The sequence below is a fragment of the Lottia gigantea genome, assembly GCF_000327385.1.
Source record: "Lottia gigantea unplaced genomic scaffold LOTGIsca_4, whole genome shotgun sequence".
Classification (NCBI taxonomy): Eukaryota; Metazoa; Mollusca; class Gastropoda; family Lottiidae; genus Lottia; species Lottia gigantea.
Window position 1 is genome coordinate 3491864 of NW_008709379.1, and position 11397 is coordinate 3503260.

Here is an 11397-nt window from a genome sequence, read left to right on the forward strand (position 1 = left end):
GTGAAGGTTTTACCCATTGATAAAAGAGATTATTATAAAGCTTATCGTTCAAAATTACTTCAGGTTCTAAACTAGCAATGTTTAACTGCTACATTAATTAAAGTGCAGCCACGCTTCCAAACTCGACTGAAATGGATGCATAATATGTTAAACTTTCACGATATGCTACCAATCAATAAGCCTTTTCAGTCTAACTGCCTATCATCACGAATTAATGAATTAACAAAGGAAAAACTACTAAAGATTTTCAGTTACATTCGAACTACTTGCGCACACATAATCTGAAATCTGTTTAGTAGAAATGTCAAGTTCGTACATTGGGTTCGACTATCACAGCATGTTCATTTGAAACAATAATTTCACTTCTCGGATCAGAATTGGGTTCTCTCGTCGAAAATATGAAAAAATGAAAAAAAATAAATCTGTTTTCGGGTAAAAAGATACAGGGCATTATACCTCTAGGATCATATTTGGTGAAGTTTGGTCCTAAGATGTGAGGGGTTTGTCTGAAATGATCTGTTTTAGGGCTTCTCGGGGAAGGTTCGTTCAATGCAAAATGAAAACAATATCTGAAGTCTATAATTGTTCCATAACATGGCCTGGCTTCTACAGCACTCTTAGTTCCCCTACCATCCCAAAAATAACTCCCGATGGATTATCATATTGAAAATAGGTTTATAGGCCTACTATATTATTCACTTGAGAAGTTATGACCAGGCAAAATGGGGCGGGGAGGGTGTATGGAATTAGCTTCTTCAGTTCATAGAACTGTAATATTTCTGTGTGTCGTCATTTCAGAACAGATTTGGAGGCTGTCACTGGAAAATCATTAGAGATGCGAGAGCTGGTTTGAAAATGGTTAAAATATATTTTGTTCCAAATTGAAGTTGATCCTTCGTCAACCTTGTGCTTGCAGATCCGTAAGCCACTCAAGCGTTGGAAGGTTATTATCAACAGACATATTCATTGTCAAGTATGCTTTGATCAGTTTCTTCCCTCGAACTATGGAAATTAGATAAAAAATAAAAAAATATTTTTATTCAGTTACGTCCCTTGAACTTTTCAAATTTGTTATAGTAGCCTAGGCCCACTTGCTTGAAACATGGCCTAGTATGTATGTATTGATGAGATCTCGGCCAAGTTTAAAATTGGGCACAATCGAGTTATCGCCCTTTACATAGTTCAAATGGGTCAATTTTGTCTTTGCAGGCACGACAGGCCTATGGACTACAGTTTTTATTTGATCTTGATAAAACTTGGTATACGCATGTAGGCCATATATTGATGAGACCTTGGTTCGAAATGGTATTAATCGGAGTAAACCGAAACATCCTGCCTCTCAATGCCGTCGACGAGAGTCAGAAAACCAACTATGAATATATCTTGAAATAGAGCAACCAATTTGGTTGCGTTGAAATATTCCTCTTCCTTGAGATTTTTTTTCCAAAACTGACAATTTTCTTGTTATGTTATGAGGTCAGCTCCATACCATGACAGAATAAACCACTAATTGTTGTATCTAATGTAAGTTAAAATATTCAAGCGTGGAGCTATTTTGAAGATAGTCGCCATTTTATTTAAGACTCATTGTCATTGAAAATTTCAGCCAATCAAATGAATTTTCATTGGCTCAACTAAATGCTCAACAAATTTTATAAAGATAGCAACGTAGTTTGAGTAAAAATACCCGCCTGGTGGACATTTGTCTAACTTGTACACAAGTAAGTAATGTCAAGTTGTTGTAAGGTACATCTTATTCCATAATTATCAAAGGTCTAAGTCAGGTAAAAATCATAAATTATATGATAAATGTAAGAAAGGAATCAATTCAGCAAGGTTATACAACAGAAACTGTTTGGATGGTAATCATGGTGTCAGCCCACCAGTCACAACCAAACACAGATGCTAAGTGTAAGTTGTCAAGTCCGGTCAGCAAGCAAAACAATAACCAAGGTGAAACATGGACATGTTTAACAGTATTTACGACAAATTTAATTTACTTTACATTAATTGAATTTAACAAGAATAAAGTATAAATTGTAGAGAAATTCTCATCACTTCACTTCAGTTTGTAGTCTTTGATATATACTGACATGTAAGTGCGCTATTTTTAAACTTTTATGATTCCTATATTCAGGGGCGTATCTAGAGAATGGCCGAAGCCTCTTGACGCCTGGGGACTGGGGGCTGCCAGAGGCCCCCAAAGCTAGCGGGCCAGCATTGTTGGCCACCCACGTAGAAACGCCACTGAAAACGTCGCTTGTTTAATATATCTGAACTCTTCTGTAGACCTAAGAGAGACTTGAAGGAATTGTTTGAATAGCTCCATGACATAGCTAAATTTCAAATTCAGCTTAGGGATAAACATATGACTTGAGCACCAAAATGCTTATTAATCATCTTTTAGTCAATGGGAGGCTATATCAATGTGAGTTTATTGATGAAGATTATCTTTTAAATCTCCAGAATGAAACTCGCCGTAATCCTTGCTGTTGCTATGGTAATGATGATGGGACAAGATGTTCAGTCCTGGAGAGTCCGCGTTCGTAGAGTTGTTCGAGTGGTCAGAACCGTTGTCACTCCTACAAGATGGGGTAGTGAAGTTGGTAGAATTATTCTTGGTAAACGAAGCGGTGAAGCTGAATTCAATGCTGCTTTTGAAGCTGCTACAGCAGATAATGTTTTAACTGCTGATGAAATCAGTGAATTATTAGGATTAGAAGGCCAAGAATTAATCGCCTTTATTGCCGAAGCTGATATTAACGGTAAACTTTTTGTTCTTTTCGTTGAGAAGTTCATAGTTAGCCTGGTTTTTATAGGGTTTTTTCCCAAAACATGTGTCAGAATGCACCAAATCAATTCAATGTGGGAGAACACTCTGAGACAGTCAATGAGGCTTACGACAATGATGCCTCCATACTTTGAGTTCAGACTTGATAGTCGCCCCTCCATTGAGCCAGTTTGCCCATTATTTGTGCCGAGAGGCTTGCGCCGCCACTGCAATCACCTGCAGATAAGCAGGATGTTTCTACTACCGGACCTACTGTGTTGTTAAGTTATAATAAAGTTCATTATAACTGTAATATATTCATATTGTATCTGAAACTTATAGAGATATATCTGAATCATATTTATACAATTGTTATACACGGGTATGTTTTACAGGTGATGGTCAAATTGATCTTGAAGAATTTATAGCCAAGGGTAAGTCTTCCTTTTATATCGTTCTCGATTAAACCAAGCAATGCTCTAGAAAAATATTGGTTTATCATTCGAATTACAAGAACCTGAAATTTATTATCATAAACATTGAAGCTTAATCCGTTAACTTTCTGGAATTAACTTTTTGTACTCCTCAATATTAATTATTAATTATTATTAGCAGATGATTAAATTGTCAAGAAGATGGGGTGTAAAAGGATGAAGACATTGATTGTCATTGAGATCTGAACGATTTACGATTAATTTTAAAAACAGTGTCGACATTTCTATGACATGATAAATATATAATTATTAAATTATGTCTGCTTTATTCGAGTTATTTATATTGGTTGCTGTGGGAAATGTAGAGCCTTCAGAACATCCATCCCAATTTCTAATGTTTGTAATAGAAAAAGGGTTGTCACAAAAAGAAATCATCGAGAGATATTCCTGCTTTGCATGGTTTGGCAGCTTTTTCAATTTTGAATTAAACAACTGGAATATAATTATAAAAAATGATTTTGAATTAAAAACATGTATTTTTCAATTTTCTAATTCAAAATTCTAGAAATTTTCACCCGGGTGAATATTATATTTCAGCTGGGTGAAAATACAAGTTTTAAATTCAAAATTATGTTTTATAATTATATTCCAGTTTTTTAATTCAAATTTAAAAAAAAAAAATGATGTCGTATACGAACCACCGTATTAAGGACTATGGAAATGCTTATAGAAATAAGAAAGTTTTTGCGATTAAGGTTAGTGAAGTCGCAAATCAGCTTGAAGATCAACACTGATTCTTTTACGCTTTGATAGTTTTTACTCAACTGTGAGTTTTTGGCTCTTGGCTTTGGCCCCAAAATAGGGTCCAAATTCGACACTTAATAAACCGCAGCCCCGTGTGTTAAATAGTGATATTAAAATTGTGATTACAATTTTCCCCAATTGCCCCTCCGGATATACTGCAATTAAGTCTGGCTATTGGCCTGCCCACTCCCCCTGAAAAGTGCTGTGAACGCCTATAACCGTAAGTAACCTCTTGTTTTATATGTACTGCTGTTATATGTGAAAGCAATGATTCTTATATGGGTGCTAGCTAAAAAAGGGGTATTCGTGATTATTGCTCCATTCTGCTATGAATTCTAAGTAGTGTGTACTTGACAGATAAGCCAAATCGTAAAATGTATCGTCAGGTGATGTCAGATGATGTCAGATGATGTCAGATTCCCAATCATTCTATTTGAAAGCTCGGCGTATTGTTACTGGACACCTATTTATCAATAAAAAGGCACTCGACCAATAGCCCTTGTAAAAAGAAATGGATATTCCAACCATTTATATTTTTATTGGACTGGAAATTCTCTCACACTAAAGATTGAAAACGAGTCCAAAGGTGCCATCGCATGTGACTGAAACAATTTAATCCAAAATACAATCATTTAAAAACTGGCTAATCCTGGTCTTAGGTAGACTATACGCCAATGTTAATAAAGGCGAACCATGTTGCACAATGATTATTATATGCGATATACTATAACTGAATGGAAATTTGCATTTTAAAAAGAACATTTGTACAATATACGAACTTTTATTTAAGCTACTTTTGATTAGCAGCTTATTAAACAGTGTTATATATATATAATCAAAATTAACAATTATACATTTTGTGGTCAATACCACAATAATTATTTTGATAGTTATAACCTTGCCGTGTAAATGCCATTTTTCTAGCCTTTTGTCTGTTTCATTTAAATTAAATTTAGAATTATTTTGTTCGTTAGACACGGCGCAAAGTAGTAGAAAAATTAGAAGTTAGTTTTAATCAGATTAGAATGAAAGTGGGTATGCCTTGTGAAGATTGTGAGATCTCTAAGTTTAATGGTGACCATGTATCAATAAAAACAAAATTTAATGGCCGCTATAATCTGTAACGATTTTTTGCTAAATATTCTTGACGCCTCATCTCTCTTATTTCGAAAAATTGTCTTCTTAATCGCCGGCAAATGGTTGGATGTTCGATATGTAAAAATGTCATACATGTTTGAAGCAGGGGTTTTGATGCCCTGGAACCGAAGGTAAAGATCCGAACAACTAACTAAAAACTAATTGGATCATTTGATCCTGTTTAACGGAAAAATATGTTGACGATCAAATATTATATGAATAAATTGATTTGAAAACGTTGGTATGAATCTTGTAAAATTCAATTATTACAGTGTGAAATAAATAGTCATTAAAGCTGCTAAAATATGTTCCACCATCGTCACTGTGGTGGGGAGTGTTCAGTGGGCTGATATAGGATATTGGTTTTTTACACGACTTGTAATTATATACGGTTGATACTGTCACTGTCAACATTTCTCAATTCGGCGACAATCTAATGCAATACTATTCATTCCACACAAAACACGTTTCACCAAGATTTGTAAATTTTAGATTTCAAAGGTTTCGTGAAATTTTAGCACGTATTCTGGTTCGATTCGCGAAGCTCTACGTTCTAGTTACAATACAACTACTAAAGAGTAACGAATATTCGCTTGAATATTGTCAAGAATTCACAACAATTTTTAAAAAGCTAATATGAATACTGCACGAAAGTTAGGAATCGGTTACGAATCAGCCAAGAATATGCCGAAGGCCTATACGAATTAGGTACGAATAAAAATGAATTCTTGACGGTTCTTGACAATTATTGAGGTTTTCACCCAAAATAACTATATAAAGACCCTCCCATGCTTGGACATCAGCTTCAAAATGGATCGCCAACGTAGAACAGCTGTATTTTTGGCTCTGGGATGCGTTAAGAATAACTACGAATGCTTGCGAATTAGGATTGCGATTTAGTTACGATCCCAAAGAATGCATTACGAATTTGTAAGCTGATGGGTTATTCTGAAGACCAGTGTGTTCATTTGGGAACTGTTTTGTGCATATTTCGCCTATGTCCAATTTTTAACCACCGATCGTTTATAATTCACCCTTGGGCCTGCACGTGGACTGTGTTCAGAAGCACTGATATGGACATACGCCAACCAGTTTTGGTTGTACAAGGGTGTAACTACAGAAAATGGATTAATTAGAAAGGGGCGTAACTCTATTTTATTATCCAATTATATGGGACACGGTGAGAATATTCTAAACGTAACGTCAAGAAATTCAACCTTCTATAACTTTTTCCAGAAGCCTCGTTGAAAACTGTCCAATTTGTTGCATGAAAGCCTGACCAACCGACAAATATTCAATATATCATGACCATGAAAATTGTGAGCTAGCCAAATTGAAAGTAGACCACTACATTTAATCAATATCCAGTTGCCACGGACTGTTCACATAGCGACTACTTCTAGAATAACCCTTTCGGCAGTAAATCGCTTATCATCTCAGAAAATCTAAAAGAAAAATTCAATGAAATTCCAAATCCAGATAAAAGATAGTGGACCACAGCCATATACGCCCACCACGGCATGCGGATGGTAAATATTCAAGATTTTGGGGCATGTCAATAACTCTGCTTCTAACGGTCGATAATAGCTCAAATTCGAACTTGATCTTTGTTTTATGATTATGTATATACATACCGAATTTCATTTTATTCCATCAAAAAATCTAGAATTTAGAGCGTTTACAAGCAAATGTTGACGGACGGACCGATGGACGGAAAGGGGTGCGATATGACATAGAGAGATGTGGGCGTATAAAAATTCGAACTTGACCATCGTTTCATAAATATGCATGCACATACCGAATTTCATTTGATTCTTTCAAACACTCTAGTTTTTAGAGTGTTTACGAGCAATTGATGTTGATAGAAGCACTTACTGTATAGAGGTTAAAGGGCGATAACTCCTCAAAACTGACATAAGAGGTCAAAATCTTGAAAAAACCTTAAAATTAATCAGAAGTAAACTAAACTTCCTCAAACCTTTCGATGTAGGTCCAATAACATCCATTTTAAGTTTCATCAAAATCGGTTGAAAACTAAGAGAGTAATAGCACATTCTAGATTTTGGGGCAAGGGCAATAACTCTGCTTCTAATGGTCGAAAATAGCTCAAATTCGAACTTGATCTTCGTTTTATGAATATGTATGCACATACAGAATTTCATTTGATTCCATCAAAAAATCTAGTTTTTAAAGCGTTCACAAGCAAATGTTGACGGACGGACGGACGGACAGGGGTGCCGACAATATACGTCCACATAGAGAGATGTGGGCGTATAAAAATTAGTCAAAATAGCTATGAATTAGAGCCGAGGTTCCTAATCTTTTTCAAATAACGACCCCATTCCAGAAATGGGCATCAGATCGCGCCCCTTTAAAGTAAAAACAAATGTTACCGTTTTACTCCATTTCATTGTAATATCATTATCGTTCAATATTTGACAGCAAATTATTGATCAATGTGATGGTTGCGCCTGTTTTTCAGTGGACAAGTAGGTCATAAAGGTTGAGGAGAACTGGACTCTTTACAAAACATTATGTATGATAATCAGCAAAGATTTACTTATATTTTTAAAATTTGTATTGCAATAATAAAATATTTCCACTATTAAAATAGTCGCAGCAACTGTAGAGCGATATAGAATTATTGATACAAAGCTTGTATTACATTTTTGTTTACTTCAGTTGACGAAGCTAAGCGAAGCTTTGATTTGCTACGCATCGCTTAGCTACGCGATGAAAAGAATGTCAAAGCCAGTTTGTTGTGTCTACCTCTGATTGCTTCCTTCCTTCCTTGAGTGGCATTTAGTAATTGATGATATTAACACGAACACAATTATATGGATAACAATTACTTTAATAAATAACTTGCGACGTTTCGACGATGATTCTTTCGTCTTTATCAAGCAATGATACAAAATAACAAGGCATTCAGGATATATAGTGTGGGGCAACAATAACAAGGATTAAAACAATAGGAATACATTAATCAATTATGTAGGGGTAATCACAAGGGTGTGTGATTAGAGAAACCATTAAAGGGGATGTAGTAAATTATTTCTTGATTATAATGGTGGGGTGGTGGTGATTTTAATCGTACATGTGATGATAAATAAAACATAGAAAACTAGTAAGATGCCGGTGACAATCTAAATACAAAATTTGGGGTGGGGTTATTTTATTTAATTAAAGGGTCATAGGCATGTGATAAATAAACACCTGTATCTCTGTTGAGTTGCGGTTGGTATCTCCTTATGTGAATGGCTTCGGTCAATTGTCTCGTTTTCTTGTTGGTTTGGTGTTTAGTAAGGGCTTCGATATTGCCAATTTTGTGTCGTCGGTTGTTTTTGATGTGTTCAGAAACTGCGGATGTTTGGGTAGGTGCTAGGGATAGGTGTTCTTGCGTTCTGAGATTCTGATTGATTGCAAAGATGTCATGATGTGCGCATACATCTAACCTAGATCAAGAAGTAATTATCATAAAATCCAGATATGATGCTCTTCTACATGAAAAAGAAAAGTCATCTGTAACTTTTAAAGGTGGATAATCATGGGTACACATGGATAAGAAGGCTCTCGCTTCTCGTTTCTATGATTCTTTCGAGGTTCGTTTGTTGGAACCGATGGTGAACATGCCCCTTATACAATCATTTTTAGTGATTGGTCAATATGCAATATTTCTCAGGAATTAGATGACGAATTCAATGGCGGCTGCCACCCCACCACTGGACGAATTAATTTACCCTATCTAAGGGAGCTAGCTATAGTCTCTTTTCACAGACTGTGTACCATACGTTTTTCGTTACAAACTGCTATAGGCCAAGATGTAACCTGTCGATATGATTATACTACTGTTAGCATCTTTAGCTGCATAACGGACATAGGAAAGTTGGATTGTAAACTATTAATAAATGAACCCTGAGATATGCACATACACGCCGACACCAATCTCCCGATCACCGATGATATAGTCTAAAATATTTTCACAACATAAAACATAACAAATTAACTTTTTTTTCAAGTATGAATTTATTCATTATATATTTGATCACATTGACCATTGACACTTTCAGACACACCTTCATATACATAAGGCTTTTTTTAAGATTTTTTTAAAGTTTTCCCTTTTGGAGCCGCCACTGGTTCCAAGTCATCACCTTTCACGCTCCAACTTCTTGACCATTTAATCATCTGTCGATAAAATAAAGTAATAGTGATATATATTTATGGAATTAATCGGATAACGAAATATCTATATACAACAAGATATCAGTGTTCTAAACAAACTGTAAGTCGAATTGTTTTTAGTTTTTAATACGATGCTATTATATATTAAACTTGGTATAAATCGGGTATCACCTTGATACAAATCATAAAAGTCACAATTTAACAAATTTGAAATTCAGATCTAGTATCTTGAATCAAACAGACAAATATTTTTAGAACAATGCTGAAAGTAATCGTTAACGAAAAAGAATAAATATTACCTTGGGCTTTTTGAGCAATAAATTCTCCAAGATCAATTTGACCATTACCTGTGGGAGATACCCGTATGGAACATTAATATTAATATTGATGCATACACAACAAGTCTTATAAAATTATGATCAAAATCTAATAGTATCTTCCAGTTCCGATAGAAATTATAATCAACAAGATAATATAAAAGACCAGGCATTAAGACATAATATTATTTCTTTTATGTGATTTTCACATTTACATTTCTATTGGTAGAAGGCTTTGGCTATTGAAATATGCAAATTACAATAAAATATCAAGATCAACTAATGTATCAATTCAAAAAAGAGTAAAACTTTTGTAGCGATAAGAACAAAAAGTTTACCGTTAATATCAGCTTCAGCAATAAAGTCGATTAATTCTTGGCCTTCTAATCCCAATAATTCACTGATTTCATCAGCTGTTAACATATCATCTGCTGTAGCAGCGGCAAATGCAGCGTCGACTTCAGCCTCATCGCTTCGTTTACCTGAAAGAATTCTACTCCATCGTCTGACAACTGCTCTAGGGTATCGTTTAGGATTGGTTAAGGTTCTGACCACCGGGGTAAAAGCTCTAGAGATAGCTCTAGTTGCATCTCTGATTAATCTCCAGGACTGGACATCTTGTCCAATCATCATTACTATAGCAACAGCAAGGATTACAGCGACCTTCATTCTGATCATCTGAAAAAATAATGAAAATAGACAAGCATGCCTTAATGATGTCTGTTCTGTAAGATTAAATGAGACTTCTCGACATATATGGATAGGATGTGTTCCAATAGGTCACAAAATACCCACAGTAAAAACAATCTAATACAGATTTCACCTACTCTTAAGTTACGCCAACCAATGTGTTAAAAAAATAGAACTGCGCCTTAGACTGTAAAAAATTTACAACGGGTTCATTTTCAACAGTTATTTCTTTGAGAGATAAGAAGGTTAATGACATGCAATTTTGAATTTTACTTTTAATATGTGTCAAATAACTGAAAAAGATCATTTCTAACCTCCCTGTGGTCAGAGATTATAATTAGCGCCAGTCGTTTCAAATCGGCTAAACAGGATTAACATTTTTAAAGAACATCTCGATATTTTTTCACAAAACATGAATATGAAATAAAAATAGAGCATACATACATATCAAAGAGCTCGAACTGTTGTAAAATAACAGCATAGTTCTCTCTCTACAATAAATACTCTAAGCGTGTTAACATTAATTATTCTAACAGTCAATATTAATACATTCGCAGTTTATTTTATTGTTATAATTGATAAGCGTACTTGACAAATCGTGTTCGGATTTTGATTGTTTTTTTATCGTATCCTGTTAAATTATCCTTGAGGCAATAAATATCCACGTTTAAAAATTACATTTGTCTTTTGTTTAGAGACTTCGCCACGAGAAAGGGCATATTTAACCTATAATTTTCTATGAATTGGAATATCTTCTTCAACCGAAATCCAGGACATTTTCGGTATCCTTGCGCCGCCACTGAGGGCAGTCCAATTTTCAAAAACTAATGTCTCGGTCATCTGGATGTTAAGCATAGTACCTGAAGAAGTAATGCTTTGTCACAGAATATTATCTGAGGCAAAGCAAGAATGTTGCCGAAATGAGAAAATTATCTACGTCTCATAAGGGTCATAGCATCAACCGGATACAATAGTTATATTGTTGTTACCAACCGGATACATATTTTATCAGTTTTCACGAAAAATTTAATTTGCTTTACATAAATTAATTGTAATAAGA

General features: G+C 34.8%; 2 protein-coding genes across 2 annotated transcripts; one reads left to right on the forward strand and one right to left on the reverse strand.

The window, feature by feature from the left end:
* The first annotated feature begins 2075 nt into the window (after window positions 1–2075).
* On the forward strand, window positions 2076–3530 carry LOTGIDRAFT_228793 (hypothetical protein). Its single transcript, XM_009059780.1, has 4 exons — window positions 2076–2095; window positions 2467–2765; window positions 3166–3204; window positions 3383–3530. The coding sequence occupies exons 2-4, from the start codon at window positions 2468–2470 to the stop codon at window positions 3391–3393; spliced, it is 348 nt and encodes a 115-aa protein (XP_009058028.1). The 5' UTR covers window positions 2076–2095; window position 2467; the 3' UTR covers window positions 3394–3530.
* Window positions 3531–9160: 5630 nt separating this feature from the next.
* On the reverse strand, window positions 9161–10792 carry LOTGIDRAFT_228794 (hypothetical protein). Its single transcript, XM_009059781.1, has 4 exons — window positions 10782–10792; window positions 9986–10325; window positions 9630–9677; window positions 9161–9333 (listed from the first exon to the last, which is right to left on the reverse strand). The coding sequence occupies exons 2-4, from the start codon at window positions 10323–10325 to the stop codon at window positions 9326–9328; spliced, it is 396 nt and encodes a 131-aa protein (XP_009058029.1). The 5' UTR covers window positions 10782–10792; the 3' UTR covers window positions 9161–9325.
* Between the last annotated feature and the right edge of the window lie 605 nt (window positions 10793–11397).

Coding starts and splice junctions, on each gene's coding strand:
- LOTGIDRAFT_228794 (XM_009059781.1), bottom strand. CDS start 10,325: ATGATCAGAATGAAGGTCGCTGTAATCCTTGCTGTTGCTATAGTAATG. Junction 9,678..9,985: donor TGCTGAAGCTGATATTAACG/GTAAACTTTTTG, acceptor TATCTCCCACAG/GTAATGGTCAAATTGATCTT.
- LOTGIDRAFT_228793 (XM_009059780.1), top strand. CDS start 2,468: ATGAAACTCGCCGTAATCCTTGCTGTTGCTATGGTAATGATGATGGGA. Junction 2,766..3,165: donor TGCCGAAGCTGATATTAACG/GTAAACTTTTTG, acceptor TATGTTTTACAG/GTGATGGTCAAATTGATCTT.